At 48.0% G+C, this 20,552-nt stretch overlaps 9 protein-coding genes across 9 annotated transcripts; 6 read left to right on the plus strand and 3 right to left on the minus strand.

Annotated features, from left to right (window-relative positions):
* Positions 1-52: 52 nt before the first annotated feature.
* On the plus strand, positions 53-1,315 carry LY89DRAFT_790362 (ribosomal protein L27). Its single transcript, XM_018223357.1, has 2 exons — positions 53-318; positions 369-1,315. Exons 1-2 carry the CDS (start codon positions 75-77, stop codon positions 923-925), a joined length of 801 nt encoding a protein of 266 aa, XP_018061076.1. The 5' UTR covers positions 53-74; the 3' UTR covers positions 926-1,315.
* A 723-nt stretch (positions 1,316-2,038) lies between these two features.
* Positions 2,039-4,973, plus strand: LY89DRAFT_692331 (uncharacterized protein). The gene is made up of 4 exons (XM_018216516.1): positions 2,039-2,515; positions 2,562-3,419; positions 3,470-3,568; positions 3,626-4,973. Exons 1-4 carry the CDS (start codon positions 2,056-2,058, stop codon positions 4,612-4,614), a joined length of 2,406 nt encoding a protein of 801 aa, XP_018061077.1. The 5' UTR covers positions 2,039-2,055; the 3' UTR covers positions 4,615-4,973.
* A 1,314-nt stretch (positions 4,974-6,287) lies between these two features.
* On the plus strand, positions 6,288-7,178 carry LY89DRAFT_692332 (NAD(P)-binding protein). The gene is made up of 2 exons (XM_018216517.1): positions 6,288-6,803; positions 6,873-7,178. Exons 1-2 carry the CDS (start codon positions 6,464-6,466, stop codon positions 7,058-7,060), a joined length of 528 nt encoding a protein of 175 aa, XP_018061078.1. The 5' UTR covers positions 6,288-6,463; the 3' UTR covers positions 7,061-7,178.
* Positions 7,179-7,661: 483 nt separating this feature from the next.
* Positions 7,662-8,447, plus strand: LY89DRAFT_567175 (calcium-dependent phosphotriesterase; the record flags this gene model as incomplete). Its single annotated transcript, XM_018208550.1, has 1 exon — positions 7,662-8,447. A coding segment is annotated over one exon (786 nt), but the record flags the coding sequence as incomplete, so codon positions are not given.
* On the minus strand, positions 8,305-11,194 carry LY89DRAFT_404565 (uncharacterized protein). Its single transcript, XM_018207286.1, has 6 exons — positions 11,010-11,194; positions 9,812-10,939; positions 9,341-9,742; positions 9,034-9,281; positions 8,773-8,973; positions 8,305-8,721 (listed from the first exon to the last, which is right to left on the minus strand). Exons 1-6 carry the CDS (start codon positions 11,102-11,104, stop codon positions 8,465-8,467), a joined length of 2,331 nt encoding a protein of 776 aa, XP_018061080.1. The 5' UTR covers positions 11,105-11,194; the 3' UTR covers positions 8,305-8,464.
* Positions 11,195-11,632: 438 nt separating this feature from the next.
* Positions 11,633-14,114, minus strand: LY89DRAFT_692336 (putative phenol 2-monooxygenase). Its single transcript, XM_018216518.1, has 4 exons — positions 13,312-14,114; positions 12,377-13,255; positions 12,130-12,304; positions 11,633-12,066 (listed from the first exon to the last, which is right to left on the minus strand). Exons 1-4 carry the CDS (start codon positions 13,822-13,824, stop codon positions 11,810-11,812), a joined length of 1,824 nt encoding a protein of 607 aa, XP_018061081.1. The 5' UTR covers positions 13,825-14,114; the 3' UTR covers positions 11,633-11,809.
* Positions 14,115-14,265: 151 nt separating this feature from the next.
* LY89DRAFT_661776 (putative alcohol dehydrogenase) lies at positions 14,266-15,780 on the plus strand. Its single transcript, XM_018212619.1, has 3 exons — positions 14,266-14,603; positions 14,665-15,513; positions 15,569-15,780. The coding sequence occupies exons 1-3, from the start codon at positions 14,457-14,459 to the stop codon at positions 15,719-15,721; spliced, it is 1,149 nt and encodes a 382-aa protein (XP_018061082.1). The 5' UTR covers positions 14,266-14,456; the 3' UTR covers positions 15,722-15,780.
* Positions 15,781-16,098: 318 nt separating this feature from the next.
* On the minus strand, positions 16,099-17,117 carry LY89DRAFT_790368 (amidohydrolase 2; the record flags this gene model as incomplete). Its single annotated transcript, XM_018223358.1, has 2 exons — positions 16,099-17,008; positions 17,063-17,117. 2 exons carry the CDS (start codon positions 17,115-17,117, stop codon positions 16,104-16,106), a joined length of 960 nt encoding a protein of 319 aa, XP_018061083.1. The 3' UTR covers positions 16,099-16,103.
* Positions 17,118-17,683: 566 nt separating this feature from the next.
* On the plus strand, positions 17,684-19,682 carry LY89DRAFT_661782 (cyclohexanone monooxygenase; the record flags this gene model as incomplete). The annotated part of the gene is made up of 3 exons (XM_018212620.1): positions 17,684-17,928; positions 17,982-18,104; positions 18,199-19,682. The coding sequence occupies exons 1-3, from the start codon at positions 17,868-17,870 to the stop codon at positions 19,680-19,682; spliced, it is 1,668 nt and encodes a 555-aa protein (XP_018061084.1). The 5' UTR covers positions 17,684-17,867.
* Between the last annotated feature and the right edge of the window lie 870 nt (positions 19,683-20,552).

The following is a 20,552-nucleotide window of genomic DNA, read 5'->3' on the forward strand; positions in this document are numbered from 1 at the left end:
CACAGTAATTGTCGAATCCCTGAGGCTTTTATTTCTTGATCAACAGGAACACCATCTCTTCTTCACCACACGCCATGTTACTCCCGCGATTACAGCCGCCATTAAGAGCAGCTCTGACCTCAATTGCTCGATCAGCACCATCTGGGTCCCAAACAACATGCCTCAATGACGCGTTCGCACAGCTTGCGATAAAATCTTCGCGGAGGATGAACGGAGCAGGAGTCACATTTGTGAGACATGCTTCTCACAAAGCACAAGGAGCCGTCAATAAGGCGAAAGATGGACCTGGAAAGAGATTGGGTGCTAAGAAGTCTGGAGGTGTGTTCAGTTCGAGCTGTTTAGGGGAATCCATCATTGACATTGAATAGAACAATATGTTATCCCAGGCAACATCATCTTCCGCCAACGCGGCACACATTGGTTTCCAGGCGATAATTGTGCGATGGGTCGAGATCACACCATTTATGCGACGGAATCTGGATACGTGAAATACTACAAGGATCCAGAAAAGAACCCAAAGAGACAATACATCGGCGTTGTATTCGAACGAGACCAAGTCCTCCCATTACCCCGAAACGCCATGCGAAGACGAAAATTAAATATGGTTGCTCAAAAGAGGGAACAACCTAAAGTGCTTGTCCAGACGGATCTAGTAATGGAGGGAGATGCTTCTACAGGGGTGGTACTGAAGCAGAAGAAGAACAAGGAGAGAAAGGGCGAGGAGGGAAGAAACTTAAGGTTGAGACCCGGCTATATGTATCGAGAGTCGAATTGGGAGATTGGAAGAGCGGCCGAGAGAGCGCAGGTTACGGTCAGAGAGTTCAAGCCAAGGGATCGATGGACAGCATGGAGAAAGGCGACGATCCGTAAAGCGAAGAACGCGGAGAAGAGAGGATTGGGGAGGAAGATAGGATCCAAAAAATAGATGTACGATACGTATGGGTCTTTCAGATCGTCGGGATCTGTTGTATAAATGGAACTATTGTACGATCACGGACGTACACGAATCTGATCATACCATTGCATATGCGCAAATCGTCCAGCATCACTTGGTTGTAATGGAAGGTGGTCGGAATCGTTGGAATTCTCTCGGTACCCAGAGTGAGAAAAGGAACCTGCTTGGACAACTAATGAGCAACGAATCATTGAGGCTCAAAGAGCTGGCGTGCGGCATCCATTCCTTCGTTGCAAAACTCGCCAAGACTGTTTTAGAGAAGTCCTTGCCCCAAAAAAACCCTCACTATAGAACGGGGCGAGCTAACAAGTTGAGTGGTCACTATGTCTTGAGAAAGAAGGCTGCGGTGCGCAGTCAAGCATTCTACGCTACGAATAGACATGTTTCCACAGAGGTTCGCAAGTTTCAGCCTTCTCCACCTCACGCGGTAGAGTAAGTCCTTGTGTGACGGATCATTAAAGATTCCCTTCGGCTCCTCCGGATTGCTTTCGTGAATGTTCCAGAATCTTGGGACAACGATCGGCTCCTGCATCCTAGCGATATCCACGAACTCACGCCAGCCTCCAGACGAAGATTCAGTGAGCGCACGACTGTGCAACAAATGTGGCTTGTTCTGTGCAACTTAACCAACCAAGGAACAAGGATGCTTGTCTGCAGAGCCTCCACGAGTATGCTGTCGAAAAGGGCCTTCGACGCCACAACCCACACCCTGCATGGTTTACACACTCACTGGAATAAACTCATCCTATCGTATCTTCTTCTTTCGGTGTCTAGATCGGGCAATGGAACGGGCCAGTGCCTTATTAGTGCCTTGCCCTGATGATCCGGTCGAATGCGCTCTTGTTGTCACTGGCTAGCCTTCTGCCCTGAATGCCCTTTTGGTAGCTCGAGGGATGGCCGAATACTTCTCGAGCTCTCGCATCTTTCTTTCTTTCGCATTGCATTAACTCACATCATCTTAGTCGCCGTTCAGAGAGTACTCTCATATTCCTCCTGTATGCCTCACTCATTGGGGAAGTTGCTGCCGCATGTATGTACTCACCTTAGTAGGTGACCATGGGGTGGCAACTGACGGTGTCTTAGTCACGGAGTTCGAAGCAATGACCCCTCCACCGCGACACGAAGTACCTCGTTCTGCAACTCAATATACTAGGCTTAGCAGTCAACATCGGGATGGCTCAACCACCTCTTCAGATATAGAACTTACGGTCCGTACGGGCCGTCACTATTATGGTGATGGCTCAGAAAGCTCCCGTAACCCGAGAACTCGAGGCGCCTTTCGCAATATACAGAATCGACCTCCGATTCCTCAAGTCTTTCAATCTGCGACTTCGCTGCCGCCAACGCGACCTCCACTAGTTCCATCGATCAAGGTCTCGTCGGATCAGGACACATCAGGGCGCAAGCAGACGGATGGAATTCAAGATGGAGATATTAGCGACGCCGCTGCTCGTTCATCTGCAAGTGGGGAACTTGAAGACGGTCGCGACGAACAGAGACGTTTGTTGTCAAGCTCTGAAGACATAAGATGCCTTGGAGAGCAGCACCTTTCTATTGATGGTATATTTCACATTTCAATTTGCTGTCTCCCGCTAATGTCCTGCAGACTTCCAGTACAATTACCTATCTACTGCCGCTGCTATTGCTCGTGGATATCCACCCCTCAATTACAAGCCATTCACCATAGAAACTTGGTTTCTCACGGTTACTACCGTCGTTTTTCTTGCCTGTATCGGAGGCATTGTCGCTATAATCATATTCGCACGATCCAAAGGGGGAAACGCCTTCCATATCAGCAAGACTCGGAACCACGTGGCTTATCGATACGTCCCTCCCGCAATAGGAACTCTTACCACGATCTGGTGGAGGATGATCATCACGACTCTTGCAAGGATGACGCCTTATATATCGCTGGCAGCTGAGTATGAGGGACACCATCACAGCCCACACAGACTTCAACGAATTCTACAGAACGATTATGCTCACACAATCTTTGAGCCCATTGATCTCACAAGTGTGGCTGCGAGTGGGCATTGGATGTTGTTTGGATGTCTCGTCATTCAATTCATCATTATGATCGTAATTGTACCCCTAAAGGCAGTTTTCATACAGATCGTTAGCGATGATACAGGCTGGACGGTAATTGTTGTTCGTCCAGTAGGGTACACATTGATCGCCATCTATGCTACCCTGATATTGGTCACACTCGCGGTCATGTGGACTCTGTATAATCAAGACACTGGTTTAAAGTGGGACCCAGCTGCCATTGCCGATCAGCTGGCGCTTGTGCAGGGCTCAAACGTCCTGAATATTTTCCAAGGTCTCGAATTTGCACTGTCGAAGGAATGCACTAGACAACTCAAGAAGCGCAGTCCATGGTATGGTGAAATTAAGCTAGGCTACTGGGAACACAAGCAGACCCAGGAGATATGGCATGGTCTTGCCTGTATTCCGCCAGAGCAAGGTATGTCCCGCTCTTGAGAATTTCGCACATTTGGCTGATGCTTCGGTTAGGTACGGAAGATAGGGCCAACGCATTTCATGATGAGAATCAACTTCGAAGAATCAAGCAAAGTAATCTGCAACAGTACACCATTGGTAACAATGATAAAGGTATCATCGTCCATCTCCGTCCATATGCGGAGCATTCATTGACACCCATTGCCACAGTGATCCCCCTTGATTACAACTATCAGAGAGTCATCGACCCAGAAAGATATCGTTACTTCAGCGCCCCATTTTTACTCAATGATGCCCTCCTTATGACATATGCTGCAGTTATTATTACTGTCCTCGCTCTCATCATCACTGGACTTATCGAAAAACGGATTCAACATGCTTTCAACTCTGTATTTTCCACTTGGGTCCTCGATAAGACGAGCCAACCAATCGAGATAATTGACAACTGGGCAGAGGGGTTCAAATATCGATTTCTGCCAGTCTTCTTCACGACACTTTTCAGCGCTCTCTGGATTCGAGCGGATGTGTTCTATAGATGGACAGAACCATTTTCAAGAATGGACAAAGGTGCTGACGCGAAATCGAGCATTTTACTTGATTACACTTCCTACACACCAGTTTTCGTTACATTCAAGGCTTTGATGAGATGCCACTGGCGAGTCGCTATGTTTTCTGCTTTGGCCTTGATCTCGACCGCTCCTCCCATCATCGCTACCGGTGTCTTCATCAGCACTCCCACAGACTACGGTTACTCGATTTCTATTGAGCCCATCAATTTCTGGGCATGCTTCTCCTTCCTCATTTTATATCTCATCTGCTTACCTGTTGTCCGACCACCGCCCAGCTACCGACTCCCTCGCAGTGTTCGGACAATCGCCGACGTTTTGAGCTACTGCTACAATAGCAAACTAGTTGATGATCTAGGAACAGACGGAAAGCCTATATTCTCGCCTCAAGAAAAGGATGATGAGAGAGTTCATATGAAATACAGAATTTGTCTGACGAAGAAAATGTATCATTTTGGATTATACCTTGGCAAAGACGGCAAACGGCACATTGGCTTCGATGTCGGCACGAGAGATGAAGGTGACCAGCCTATTAATGTTATCAAGTTTAATCCGGGTTTTGGTATGAGGGGGTTGTGGCGGGCGGATTGGGGGTTCCTGAGGAAGCCGAAAGTCCTCAATGAAGAGGTTTGAGTTGCTAGATTTTGTCTGTTGGGCTACTAAGCCTCTTGATTTTGTAATGCTTGTACGATTATCATGTGCATATCTGGACGTTATTTGGAGCTTATGTTTATACAGGATAGAGATAGGAGTTCGAAAGGATGATAGGAGGATGAGCTATGGGAATGTGTGTGCCAGGCATCTTTGCACTGGTTTTTGAGAATTCAAAGATCTGAACTCTAAAATCTATTTATTTGGGAGTATTCACCTGAAGTTTATTGACTACGGGGAGTGTTGTTTGGCGGTACTCGTTACAAGCTGCCGAACATTGGTGGTCATTCTCCAAGAGTAGCGATTATTCAGTGTCAAACCCCCTCGAATTTTAAGCGAGCAGATACCTGCATTCGAGCGATTCGTTTGATGAGGGTATGAAAATAGGGGTCCAGCAAACAAGCGAAATATGTGATAGCGGGAGAGTCTGAGATCACCTGCATATTGCGGAGAACACTAAAGTTCGGGGCTATCGTCTTAGCACCGATACTTCCGACTTCATGTCAGATATATACCATTCTTTGGTCCTGATAGTTTTGAATGGAATTTTTTTGTACATTGAATCTGATCGCAAATGGCTTACGTTCCCAACCCCAAGACGAATGGTGAGTTATTTTCTGGCTGCAAGGAAGTTTCTTCGTTCGGAATGGGTTAGCATGGTACAGAAGTCTCGGGCGGAATTACCATTATAACCTCAGACGACAATTCGTCCCACCAAAGTCCAATTCCGTCTTTGGACCTGAGCAGTCGCCGCTTAACCTAAGCCGAGGGTGAGCATTCCTGAGTCTTGCCTGAGCAACCTGAGCAACCTGAGCACTATAGGGAGGGGTTCGTTTTGGCTCCCTGGGGGCCCGCTTTGGCTCCCTTGTAAATCCGGTTATAGTTTCCTGGAGAAGTCGGCAAAGCAGGGCATCTGTTCTGGCTAGTCTTGCACGGATTTTACGTGGAATTGAATCCGAATCCCACGCTAAGCCTTATATGAACGATAATTTAGCCTCAACCCACCTCTTCGAACCTTTCAAGATATCGTGATGGTATCCGTTCTCGCTCCCATGTCAAACTTACAAGGGTCCCTGCCGGAGCCGATTTGGATACCCGTTGGGAATTGGAGTCCCAATCTGTTACTCCGTACTTCGGGTGAATTCCGAGTCTTCTCGCTAAAGAATTCCAGCCCCTGCAAAGTAGCGGGTGCATCCCGACAAGGTCAGGTCGATCTCCCAGACCTTAGCTAAGTTCATGTGAGAGCTGCTTGCTGGCAGCTCAGGACAGGACAGGTCTGCGAAATCTCCCAACTTTCTCTATCCAAATGTTCTTGGTTAATCGGGTTTACCCTTAACATGTTAGTCCCTATTATGATGCATCACTTGCCACGCTGTTCGCCAAAACGTAATCCTCCCTGGGCTACCAGCAAGAGCAGAGCATGTTCCAGCAGACGATGGGCCCATACATCCCTAACTAAAAGACTCAAAGACAAAGTTGCCATCGTGACAGGTGCCTCATCCGGACTCGGCCGCGCAATCTCGCTGCGATATGCGAGAGAGGGCGCTCATGTCGTCTGCGCTGATTTAAGACTACTGCCACTTGCACAACCAAGTCACGACGACGAAGCACAAAAGGCAACACATGAACTGATCAACGAGGAAAATGGGGGCCGGAGCATCGCGGTCCAGGTCGATGTCGGTGACTCTCAGAGTGTGCAAGATATGGTGCAAGCAGCTGTGGAGGAATATGGCAGAGTTGATGTGTGAGTACAAACGGTACCATTACTCAGCATTCCCATTCCCATTCCTCAATTATGACTGAGAAATAAGTAGCTAAGGATCCGGACAGAATGTGTAATAATGCAGGTATCGCATTTGAGACGAAAGCACCGCGGCCCCTAGGGATTTGGGAGACGCCAGATGAGCAATTCGACGCAACGCTGCGAGTCAATTTGCGAGGTGTGTTCTTGGGTTGCAAGTACGCGGGTGCACAGATGATTAAGCAAGAACCCCGTGCCAGCGGCGGGGATAGAGGCTGGATCATTAACACGGCTTCGATTCTGGGGATGGTGGGATGGTATGGGACGAGTTCGTACTCGTCTGCGAAGGGCGGTGTTGTGAATCTGACGCGGACTGCTGCGTTGGATTTTGCGAAGTATCGTATTCATTGTAATACCATTTGCCCGGGCTGTAAGTTCATGTTCATTGGAATTCCAAATGATGCGGATGTGGGGATGCTGATCTGATTCGATTTCAAAGATACACATAGTGCCATGATTGAGGGTTTGGATAAAGACCTATTCCAGAAAGTATCGGCTATGCATCCTCTGAAAGGGTTTGGGACTCCGGAGGATATAGCTAGTGTGGCGGTTTTTCTCGCAAGTGATGATGCGAGTTGGGTTACAGGCGTTTCATTAGCGGTTGATGGAGGGTATACAGCTCAATAAGTATGGTTGAGATATACACTGTTTTGTGTAGACTATGTACTACATGCAAGGAGACTATATCATGAAAGCCAGCACTGCCTACTTGATATGGACGAATGTCAACAGTCCCTGAATAAATTTGATGTACTATATATTTGCTTCAAAGCAAGATTCAGCAGGTATCGTACACGTATCAACCACTGCTATCTGCTGCTTTCTCAAAACGTAGATTTTGCCACCGGAAGGTGCACCCGAGCCTGCCCTCTCCCAAGATGAAGTCATGTGGTCTAAGACATGTACCCCACAGCTCAGCGGTGTCCCACTTCCCCGCGATTCCCAGGTCCATGGTCGAAGACTCTCGGAGCTATCCCGACAGTGTGGCGCCGACCAATACGACCAGAAGAATTGCTTCGCGCCTTGGATGCACAATTTAAACATAGACTTCCCCCATCCGTCTTCAGCTCTGAGCCCAAAAGGGTTTGATACTCACAGAATTTACATCAACATGAGCACAACAAAGCCGCCTCCAGTTCTCCCAGCCACCTCTATCAAAACAGTAGCCGATGGACTCTTCTTCGGAGAAAGCCCTCGCTGGTACGACGGCAAACTATACGTTTCAGACATGATAGGACAAAAGATCTACACTATCGACGCCTCCGGACACAAACGCGTCCTCCTAGAAGTCGAAGGCCAGCCAAATGGCATGTGCTTCTTACCAGACGGCTCCCTCATTTACAGCTCCATGTTCGACGCCAAGCTGCACCGCTATCACGACGGCACTTCGGAACAATACGCTGATCTGTCTTCATTCATGACTGGTTACTGCGGCGATATGGTGATCGATGCCCACGGCCGCATCTTCATCGATGATACCGGTGCTCGAGTGCTGCATGGTGAGAACCCCTGTCCGGGCCGGCTCCTCGTCGTTGATAGCGACCGGAGTGTCAGCGTTGCGGCCGAGGGTCTCGTATTCCCGAATGGTGTGGCCATCAATCGTGAGGGCACATCGCTCTTCATCTCGGAGACCTTTGCATACTGCTTGGACCAGTTCGATATTGAGAAATCGGGGAAACTCAGCAATAGGCGCAAGATTTGGGACACGCATGACTATGCGTCAGTAAGCGGGAAGGAGTCCGGGAGATTTTGCGGAGTCGATGGGATTTGCATGGATGATGAAGATGGGATGTGGTTGAGTATGCTTGGGTATGAGAGGTTCATTCGCAAGAATGCGAAAGGCGAGATTACTCATCAGATTGAGGTCAATGGACATGCAACGGCATGCACATTGGGTGGAGAGGATGGCACGACTTTGTATCTTGTCACCAACTGGGTACCGGATGGCTGTGACTTGTTCACTGCTATGGTTGAAAGACAAACCAAGTGTACCATCTCTGAGGTTGATGTTTCTGGCTGGATTGTCAACACTCAATAATTTTGAGTAAGCATATTTCCCCAGCCAATATCATCTAGATTCCATGGAGGTTGCAATCCTGTACTCTGAGACAGCATATCTCTGACTTGCATATCCGTGAACAAGAATTCATTATCCACAGAGCCTTGACCGTCGCCTGTTTTGTAGAGGATCGTCTGTTCAGCAATGTGTCCGCTGGTATCGATGATTCCAGGATGAGGATCTGACTTTTGTGGATTATTCATGGCTGAATCCCATGCCGATTTTTGAGCTGTGGTATCATTAGTGACACGAGGATCTCAAAATTGAATAGGAAACCTACTGTTTGAGCTTGCACACATTTGCTGGCGCATGCTGCATAGTGTTTTGGCACATTGTTTCGCTGCATCATTATGCAGACTCATTCTTCTCAAAGCTCTCTGGCATTGATCCCAGGAATGTCGAACGCTGATGGCTTTTCCAGGGTCGAGAATGGTGGGACAAAGTTCTGCCAACACAAGGACCATTGCTGACGAGAACAAATCTAAGAAGAGTGATAGTCTGGTTAGGAGGATTCTCATGGTATCGATTAGATCTTACTTACAGAATACATTGTACCACCAGGCGCCAGTAGCACTGGTTTGCGAGGCACGATCGATGATATCGATCAACTGTCCAGCAGCTCCTACACACTCGGCCGCACAGCGTGGAGCGAAGTGGGAGTAGAGCATACTGGTCGCCTTGTCATGAGATTCACATTCGCCAGATGTCCTAGTTAAACCCTCGAGCTTTGATTCGAGACATAATTGATTGAATATAGGGCGGTATAGAAGCAGTTTGAGATGTATGAATCTATATTCTCGGATTAAACATAACCAAAAGAAACATAGGGCTTGAAAGAGCGGGCTGACCTTGCATGAAGGACGTTAACCTGCCTGTCGACCATCTCCGATGTCCCATGTGTACGATTTCGGCGCGTCCAATGGAGTTCATTCGGTATGTTTGATTCGAAATCTGATAATGCATAATCTAGCTTGATTATCGTGTCAAAAGCGTTGTCCCTCAGATGTTGACCAATTTGATTTCGCCCACCCAAACGACTCCAAAGTTTATAGACGCCAGTCAAGATCTCAGAAAGTATTTTGTAGAGTTTGATTGTTTCCCCGAAAAATACAAGGAGTGGTGGCTGGATGTTGCTTAGGGATGTTGCCACGGATACCGAGTCAAGAGAATCGTCATTAACGGCTAGAGGCAAAGGTACGTCAGATTGTCCAGAGGTGATCGGCGGTCTACCGAGGGTCATGCTGACGACTCTGCAAGATAAATTCAGCCTTGCGTCAGATACCAAAGGGCAGTATTCTTGAGGAATACCCGAAACTCACGTATCAAGCGTCACGCAACCATACCATGAGCGTCGCCTCATTTCTATCTCAAGAGTAGCCCTGTTCTTCGTAGAATCATCCAGATACAACCCAATCCCTTGTGCGACCCGGCAAGCCAACCCAACAATATTCCAGCACCGATCTGGGTAATGTGTGCTTTGGAGATACTGTGCCATAATCAGAAGAGTCTGGACGAGCGCTAAGTCTCCCTCATCCAAAATGTCGATATGTAGAAAGTGTTTGGCACGGCGAAAAAATGTATCCGCGAGCGACTCTCTTTCGTCCGAAGGCAAGTCCGAGAATTGACAGGCCAGCGCAAAAATACCATTCAGAGCACAGTAAAAAGTGGATGGCCCACAATTTGATCCCCCAAGCCCGACCGCCGGATTTGAATTGTCATTTTCATTCTCAACGGCGCTCTCGCGAACCCATAGCTGCTCATAAGCTTTAAGGAAGGTCGGTTTGTGCACAAAAGGGTAAAGACAATGGACTCTGTTCCAGTACAGATCTATCAAATGATCCGCAAATGGGCGAGGTGGCAGAGTGAGGGCATCTAACTTGGAGCTGGAGACTTGGTCGAGTAACGAGGACAGAGTATGACATGGCTGTTTCCGCTGTGGCACCTTGGATGGCTGTGCGCGGACCAGGTTTGCTTCGCCGCCGCTGGGACGACGAAGAGTTTCTTGGACTTCATGCTGAAATGAAACTGCGGATGAATTCCCGTAGAACAGTTCTTGAGCGGTCGTTACTCGATCGGAAATATGTGACGCTGCGCCCATCGCACTCACTGGGGTGTCACCACCTTCCTCCTGGTCAGGTGATGAATAACTGGGAACTTTTTGCTCTTCTGGATCCCGGTCATGAGGTAACTGCGACTGGTCTTCGGCCGAAGATAGATTTGCCAGTACGAAAGAATATTCTAAAGTAGATGGCACAGACCCAAGCTGCCCGTGAAACGATGATGATCCTGGTCCGCCGGGGGTCGCTCCACCGCCCAAGCCTTCTGCTGAGGGCGGAGGTGGAGGTGGAGCTTCGACGTGATTTCTTGCCAGACTGGACAAAGCAGCCTTCTCTTCTCCACGATCGCTCTCGAGCTGACGAATCCGCTCCTGAAGATGGTGTATGTACCTGGTAATGTAGTAAGAAGAATGAGCCTCTCGTCACGCCTCTCATTGTCGATGGGAGAAATCATACGTACTCTCTTTCACTCGACTTCGAACTGGAAGTTTGGGTGGTGTAGGTACAGGGTGTTTCCAGATCTTCCCTCCGTTGGCAATTGGTGCAAGTTGGCATGCGGCCATCGCACCGAATCTTTCGTGACCTACAGGTAACGCAAGCAAGTGCGACCTTAGGACGTCTCTTTGACGCGGTGTGGGTGTGGGTGTGGGTATGGGTGTCGACGCGTTCATCTTGCTCAAAATGAGTTGATGGGTAGATGGGTGATGCTATCGACGACGAAGGAAGAAAATAAGAATGATATACTGTCTGCTGATGTTGATGCTGGCGGCGACGACTGGGCAATGCAATGTGAGATTAGTGTCTCAATTTGCAGTTCCGTGGTGCAGTTCCGTGCATTTTATTAATCAAATAAATGCGGGTGGTGGTGCAGTTGCTGGAAGAAAAATGTCTAATGTAAAGGGCTCGCTTACCGTACCTTGGAACACCCAATGAGAGCCTGCGATCGCTGCGGGACAGTAAAAATTTTACAAGTCCGCGTTACTCGTTACCTCGTTAAAAGGTACAAAGTAGGGTAATTAGCAGTGTTGCTTTAAAATGACTTCATGGGGTGTTATAGTGGACGATGATACACTGGCAGGATGACTGTCCAGTGTGTTGCATTACATATTTATCTCACTGTTCCACCGAGATTTATACACATATATTTGCTTGCAATTGAGACAGCTTACGCTGCTTCGTCGATCAACCGGGGCGGAATGAATATCAAACAAAATCCACAAGCATCTGTTCCAAATCTTACCCTAGAGCTAGCCACAGTCATCACATCTGAGGTGTCGCCCAGCCATCAAAGAAGCCCTTTAAACCATCATAGTCGTCCCTCGCGGTCACCATCGAAACATCTATGCCGGTCAGCAGCAACAACTCAAAACTAGACAGCAACAAGGCCCCAGACAATGACTTACAATGGTCGGGACGAACGATCACGGCAGCACCCTCGTTTCTATCGACGCCGTAGAAGTTGTACGCTGGGCTGTGCCCCAAGTCATTGATTTCATCAACAAATATCTTATGAACGTCTGCACAGGGTCTTGTCAGTTGTTACTGCGAGAGACAGGTCGAACGATGTGATATGTACTGACCGCACATACCCCACTTCCCCGTCACCGGAGAAAACAACAAAGGTATCTCTACATCATCAATCTCATGGCGCATGCCTGACAGAACGACGAGAATCTCGATGAAGCTGTCTATGTCCGCGTCAACTGGCGTGTACGTGTGGAGCAAGCCCGTTCTCGAGAATAAGGACTCTCCGAGCTGAGGGTTCATTAAATCAGTATATACGAGGGAAATCACGTATGCTGCAGTGCAGGATACGGGCAAACGGACCTGCTGTAACTTTCTGGCTTGGGTCACTTCTTGGATATTGCCAGCAAAAAGCACGATGCGCCACCGGCTGTCTGCAGGCATTGCTCTCACCAGCTGAATTACTCGCGCGTCGCAGCGTCGTGTGACTAGTGTGCTTGGAAAACGCATACCGACCGTGATATTTCTTGCTAGATGCGGTGCGCTCCTAGACACGCTTGTGATAGGAGACTCGTCATATGTAGCTGTGAGTCCAGCTGTATACATGCTGGCTCTCACAAAGTGTTCATCAAATGGCTCGTCGTCGGGAGTCTTTGTGCTGAAGGATTTCGTGAAAGCTCGATCAAAGTCGATGAGTGTCGCTGCAACCTTCTCCCGCTCAAGATTATAAGTGTATAAGAGATCCGTAGAGGCGTGGCCTTTGAGAATAGTAGCGAGCTTCCACCCGATGTTGTATCCATCTTGTAAGCTAACATTCATGCCTTGACCCGCCTTGGGAGAATGAGTGTGGCAAGCGTCTCCAGTCAAGAACACTCGATTGTGCTTGGAGAATTGATCTGCAAGTCGTTGTCCAATGGAATATGCTGACCACCAAAAGGTCGAAGCGATATCTAATGTAAAGGGAGCAAGGATATGACGTGCCGTAGCTTGCAAATCATCAAGCTTCACTTCTTTTGGTGCGACCGCTCTTCCCAATTCGATATAGAATCGAACCATCGAGCCTCCTTCTCGTGGAATGACGAGCATGCTGCCTTTCGGCGTTTGTATTACCACTTTCTTGCGAATATCGGGAAAATTGGTGCGGGGGAAGACGTCCATTACTCCCCACACAGCATCTGTTGAATCCCCAATCATGCTGACTCCAAGCGATCGCCGGACAGTACTATGAGCACCGTCGCAGCCCTGTCGTGTAGAAGTGTCAGCTACGTAACATATGGCTGGAGACAGCAAATGCTCACCAGCACATATTTCGCGTCGATTCTCTCATCTTTTCCGCCCTTCGATACCACGACCATCACACAGTGGGCATCAGGGCCGGTAGCAGCGGCGCTATCAACTTGAACACTCTTCACAGTGTATCCATATTCAACCTCTTGCTGGTTGAAATCACGCATAGCGTTGATCAGAATCCCGTGCACTCGAGCTTGATTGAGTATCACATGCGGTTGATGCGAAAGCCCTTCAGGAGTATCTGTCACCCTTCGCGTTCGGACCATTTCCCCACCAGAGTTTGCTGACCAGAAACAGACTTCCAGCACATGGTAGGCGTCGCGCAATAAACGATCCTCCAGACCGAAACTTTCAAAGATCTCAACAGTGCGGCACTGAACCCCGTCCGCTTGACCACTCACCAACGGTCCAAGACGTGAATCAACGATTTTGCATCGAACACCGTATCGTGCGAGCCAGGTTGCTGTACAGAGTCCAGCAGAACCGCTGCCACAGATCAATACGTCCACTTTCTCGGACATGTTCTTGCGTGGGGAATTTTGGGACACGTTGTAGACGGCGGTTGTGACGTGAGAATGGCTCTCCAAATGTATGCAGCTTTTTGTATGTCTCTACAGAGAAAGTGAGGATGTCTTTGGCCGTTTGTATAGTAAGCTCTCTTTTGAAGTCATCTCCAACGTATCTGGCACGTGATATTTCACGATACCGTCCATAAATACCGAACCAAGCCAGTACGACTTAGAGGCGCTGCGCGGCAAGTATGACGATCCTTTCCATCCGCTTCCGTTGATCCTGTGGACGAGCTTCGGAGCCATCCCGTGAGGCATGCATCTTTCTCGACTTTTCTGGTCTCTGACCGTGCATTGGGAAATCGACACCCCTCCGCATTCAGTTAGATGCATGGTCTCTCGATTTCTCAACGACCCCTGTGACTTTCGGGTTCATTCCGCGCGTGGGGTCCCACATCATCGGGAGCACAACCCGGTACATACTTGGTATGGCGGCACAGGAGACAAGTTAGTGGCAATGCGGGGTCGCTTGTGCATGAAGTTCTATTTCCCTATACTAGAGATACGAGAGCCAGATTCTGAACAATCGTGGTTAACGCAGGAGTGCACGCCCCCCAATTGTTCGGAGGAAATTCAACATAGAGATGGAACTGCCTGAGAAGAACATCCCGACTCGAGCGTTGGTAGTCGAAAAGCCTGGTTCACCTTTCATTCTACAAGACGTCACGTTAGATGAGGTTCGTGACAATGAAGTTTTGGTTGAGATGAAATATACAGGTCTATGTCATACGGTCCGTCACCTTGTCAATTTCCCGCCAGTCAAAAAAGAACTCCAATTGACGAGATACATAGGACATCGTGGTCCAGCAAGGTCTCATGCCCGTTGGAGACTATCCCGCAATTCTCGGGCATGAAGGAGCTGGTATCGTGCGGAGAATTGGTCGCTCAGTGAAGGACAAGTCTCTGATAGTCGGCGACGAAGTTCTGCTAAGTTTCAGTTCTTGCGGAAACTGCTCGTATTGTGCCCAGAGCCAGAACGGCTCATGTCCTCACATAACGGCTATCAACTTCACTGGCACTCGGCTCGCAGATGGCAGCAATCCAGCAAGGTTACATGACGGTACTGCCGTCCGGAGCAAGTTCTTTGGGCAGTCCTCGTTCAGCAAGTTGGCTGTCGTGTCGGAAACTTCGATTTTAAAGTGTGAGCTGAGTAGCGAGGAATTTGCAATCATGGCACCGATGGGTTGTGGCTACTACACCGGGGCTGGGACCGTAATGAGGGTTTTGCGTCCAAAACAGGAGACGACATTTGCTATCTTGGGCATGGGAGCCGTAGGCCTAAGTGCTTTGATGACTGCGAAAGCTATGGGAGTGCAGCGCGTCATAGCAGTTGACATCTTAGACACGAAACTGGATCTAGCCGTTTCGCTCGGAGCCTCAGATATCATCAATTCGGGTAGAATCACCAGTATATCAGCGGCTATCAAAGATCTCGTCAGTGAGGGAGTCAATCAAATTTTGGACACCACGGGGCTGGGTTTTTTGATCGAAGACGGCATCCGTGCTCTCGGTCACGGGGGTACCTTTGCGCTTGTTGGAACGCCGCGTCCAGGACAAAGTATCGCAATCGATCCTTTGGACTTCTTCCTTTCGTGTAAACGCATTATCGGCGTGATTGAAGCAGCATCGAATCCTGTTCAGGCAAGTTCTCCCATTTGAATGCTTTCGCGACGTAGCAATTACTGACAATGTTTAGGTGATTCCTGAGCTTGTGGATTTACACCGGAAAGGACTGTTTCCAATTGAAAAGCTTTCACACTTGTACTCCGTTAATGGGCTTGACCAAGCCTTGGTGGACCTCAAAGCGGGGACGGTTGTAAAGCCGATACTATCATGGGAGTCTGTTTAGCTAGAAGAATAGTTGTTAATAAGTAATTTGCCTAACCAATTAACAATGAAAAATGCCTGAGAATTTAGACACGAGCCTATACAAATATACGAGTGTACATATTTAGAGTTAATCAAAATTGCAAGTTAAGATTTGTAAGAAATTATATTGGTCTAATTTTTGGTTTCGTGATGTAGATGTTAAGTAGCCTTCCCCCCTCCTTTTGGAATTTATCTCATGGGTGCACTACTAATCACCCGAAGGTAACTGATAATGGCATTCGAACGTCACTGTAAGACATTCAAATTAAGGACCGGAAAATTACTGAGAATATCAAGGATCATTTCATATGTGCTACGTAGACAGCAACATCACACCAGAGAAACATATCAAGGATGCCCATCTACTTCTGGAACTGCTTCAATCTCGGCCACAGCTCAAACGCCGCTTCGTGGTTGATCCCCTTCAACATATTCCCATCCTTGAATGCAAACTTATCCAACCCATCCGTGTGATAGCCGATGATGCCCGGTCCCGCATATGGATAATCACTCCCATACAACACATGGCCCGGCTTCGCAAATTTCTCTAACACGGTAAGAACATTCTCGCTTCCCGCGACCGCAGTATCATAATAGAAGTTCCTCGCATCCTCAAACATATCTTCAGTCACATGGTCTTTAGACAGATATGGCAGGACCGTAGCCGGTCTACCCACCAGGTACGGAAGGGTCCCGCCCGCGTGTGAGAGGATGATCTTGATGTTTGGGTAGTTGCGCACCGTTTTGGAGACAATGAGATCCACAGCCGTGCGAGTAGTTTCGAAAGGGTAGTCGATGACGGGCTGAGGAAGCAGTTTGCTGATCAGATTCGTGTCAACAGGATGAGTTGGGTGGACTAGCACAACGGTGCCTCGGCGAGAAAGTTCTTCCCAGATATACTTGAAATCCGGATGGCCGAGATAATGGTTATCTGGTCCATAACGAGTGAAGAGTGTGACGCCGTCGGCTTTGAGCTCGTCCAGGGCGTGTGATAGTTCTGCTAAGGCGAGCTCTTTGTCGAGTAGAGAAGGTAGGGCAGCGAGGAAGCCCCAGCGAGCGGGGTTTTCGTCTCGCATCTTGGCGGCGTACTCGTTGGCGTCGCGGGCGAGCTTGGCTGATGCGGAGCCTTTGAGGATACATGCTCCTGGGGCAGTCAAGGAGAGGATTGTGGTGGTGATTTCGTTTTTCTTCATGAAAGCTTCGTCACCTTCTTTGGACCATTGAGGAATCTCCCATCCGGATGGGTCTCCACCAGCCCCGACGACCGCTATTTCAGGTGTTAGTTCATCTTGGAAAGGTGTGTGTTGAGAAGGATGTTCACCATCGCGGTAGAATTGAGGTACGAAGTGGTGGTGGACGTCAACACGGTTGGACATCTTGGTGCAACGTCACTGGAGAGAAAATGAGAGTCCAATAGTGTTTGAAAGTAGATTCTAGTGTTCCAAGGCTAGCCTAGGTGCTGAAGCTATCTGGACTTAGAGTTTGTGGGAGCACAGTATTACTTATAGGTACAATATCGATCTACATGGTTACCCCACAACATCGCAAATGGATCCTAGCAATCCCCGTGGGGAAGAGATGTTCCATCTGTTTAGTGCGGTATCCGGCATCTATCCACCGATCTGGCACAAACGGACTATGGTTTCGAAACCTGCTCCGCAAGTCAAACCAATTAGTTTCGAGCACTATTCCGAGGTAATTACTCAGAATCTAGCCTGCCGACCAATATTTGAACAGTGGAGCCATTCGCATGATGCAGATAAAATCAGGGGGCTTGGAAACGTCCAATGGGCGCTGTTCCTTCCAAACAGGGGCTCGCTTGTCGGAAGCGTCCCGAGCACCACACCAAAGTTCCGGCGACAAGATTTGATTTTTCTGTTCCGGAAATTTGGATGCGAATCTTTGTGTGGGTTCGTACTCGGCCCTGGTACGGGATGCATATCCTCAATTGCTAATTAGCTTACAGTGCCTGTGCTGGAAACATCCAACCGTTGTCGCCATAGCTACTATTTGATCAACACTCTCACACTTGAGAGTTCTTCCTCGCCAGTCACTTGAGTTATACTATTCGATATCAGAGTACTGTATGCTTACTACAGGCGTTTGACTCATTATTTCCCACGACCATGGCTGCAAGGAGGTCTCATACGAATACCTCCGTCCTCATCATTGGCTCCGGCATATCAGGTAGGTTAGTCCAAAAAAAACAAGAGAATTGAAGGCCAACAGAAACTTTTTAGGACTTTGTGTGGCGATAGATTTGATCCGGCGGAACAAATGCGACGACTTTATCATAGTTGAGAAGGGTAGCCAAGTGGGTGGAACATGGAACGACAACAAGTATCCGGGATGCTGCTGTGATGGTATGATATCCAATTTTCACCTATACTATTCTGTTTGCTAGCCTCAGCCTGGTCCATTCTTCGCGACGAGGAAATAAAGCTGACTTTAAAACAGTTTGGAGCCATCTATACTCCTACTCATTCGAACCAAATCCAGACTGGAGTCGAGAATATTCGGGCCAAGAAGAGATCCTTTGTTACCTGATAAGCGTGGCTCAGAAATGGGGACTCTTTCAGAAGATCAGATTCAGTTCTAACGTATCTAAATCATGTTGGTCCGATTCTGAAGGCATCTGGAAAACGGAGGTGCAAGTCACTGGTGATAAAGATGCTGAGTTTGGGAAGGAATACACAATCAATTCACAGTACCTCGTATCTGCAGTTGGACAGCTGAACATGCCCTCATACCCCAGACTGCCAGGTCTCCACAGCTTCAATGGCAAGGTCATGCACTCTGCGAGATGGGACTGGAGTTATCCCATGGAAGGCAAAAAGATCGCGGTGATTGGCAATGGCGCCACCGCAGCGCAGATCATTCCCGAGGTGGCCAAGGTTTGTGATACGTTGTCTGTGTTTCAGCGGACGGCGAATTGGGTGGTACCAAAGTTCAATACAGACATCAGCACAGTGAAAAGGAACGCATACCGGTACCTGCCTGGATTTCGCAAGTTTTACCGAGCACGATTGATGGATATCCGAGAGACCATCTACCAGGCAAATGTGGTTGAGAATTCCGAGGCAAAGCAAGAATTGCGACAGACTGCCTTAGCAATGCTGGAAGCCCAAATCCCAGATAATGCAGAGTTGAGGAAGAGCCTTATCCCCAACTATCCACCAGGATGCAAGCGTGTCATCATGTCTGACGATTTCTTATCGACTCTCAACCATCCGCACGTCACTCTCGAGACAAATCCCATCAAAACCATCAGCTCGTCAGGAATAGTCGTCGAAGGAGAACACAAGTACCAAGTCGATGTCATCATCTTAGCTACGGGCTTTCGCACTTTGAAATTCATGTACCCGATCAAGATCTTCGGCGAAGGAGGTCGCTCTCTGACCGACATCTGGCAAAACGGCACAAAGGCTTATATGGGAATGACCGTCGAATCACTCCCCAATTTTGCAATGCTGTATGGTCCGAACACGAACCTGGGACACAACTCTGTCATTCTCATGATCGAGGCTCAATCACGGTATATTAATGCCATGATCTCGACCGTCTTGGGATCTGTGCGCGGAGAGAAGATTTGCATTACGGTCAAGGAGCAGAGTTTGATGGGATACAACAAAGAAATCCAGGAGCGGCTGAAGCGAACCACGTTCGCGAATCCGAAATGCCATAGTTGGTATAAGGCTGCGGATGGGACCGTGACTAATAATTGGTGTGGGACTGTGGTTGAGTATCAGGAGCGGACTTCAAAGATTGATTGGGCTAGCTATAATGTTGCGTGTACGGGTGGTAAGATAATTAGTAAAGAGGAAGTGCAGCATATTGGTAGGGTGGTTGAGGAGACGCGCTATGCCCAGTCGGCACTTTATGCGACCTGTGGATTCTTTGGACTATGGTTGTTGGGAACTTGTGCACTCAGAATAATTTAGTCCTACGGAAAATAATTCTCTCATCATGCCTGGGCAGTGACGTATTAGTTGAATTAAAATTTAGCCGTTCGAATTCAGGCTGTAAAAATTAATGAAAAAAAACAAACAATTTAAACTAATATAACTAACTATTAATACAAGTATTTATTTTTAATTAGATTTTAAATAAATTTTTTTAATAATTTAAAAAAAAATTTAAATAAAAAATAAAACGAAAATAAATAATATTCAATTTATCAAGATGTCGTGAGACTGTGAGACTGTGATACGGATATATGAGTTAAGCCATATAAGACCACAAAGCCATATAAGACCACAAAGCCAAAAGACCATCAATATGCGCCCACAGGGTGCATATTGCTTAACTTAAGCTATATCTATGCCATAGTCACATGACCTAGTTGAGCCTCATTCAGCCTCAAGCTGGAGCGCTCAGCCAGTCCATATTTCCACGTCACATGGTGCCCCTCCTTTAAGTGAGACGTCTCGGCGAACCTTATTATGACTAACAGCCTATATAAGATTATATCTGAGCTCCTAAGGCATGATTCGAGTACAAGCTCAAATCATCCTACTGCGCTTTGACGTAATACACTTAAAATAGAGTTTTCAAGGGAGCCTCCCCCTCGGCACACAATAGATTTGACCCCAAAGGAATGAGAGCTGGGCCAGGAAACACCCAAAAACCCCAAGGAATCACCACCTTAGAAGTTCTTGAGAGCCTACTGGATTCTCTCTCCTTTTGAGCTATCCAGGGCTTCTGTTGAGAGCGGACGCTGCTCCTTTAGACCCTCGGATAACCCAGTGGGCGCATATTGATGGTCTTTTGGCTTTGTGGTCTTATATGGCTTAACTCATATATCCGTATCA

Source organism: Mollisia scopiformis (genome assembly GCF_001500285.1).
Source record: "Mollisia scopiformis unplaced genomic scaffold LY89scaffold_41, whole genome shotgun sequence".
NCBI classification, from domain to species: domain Eukaryota; kingdom Fungi; phylum Ascomycota; class Leotiomycetes; order Helotiales; family Mollisiaceae; genus Mollisia; species Mollisia scopiformis.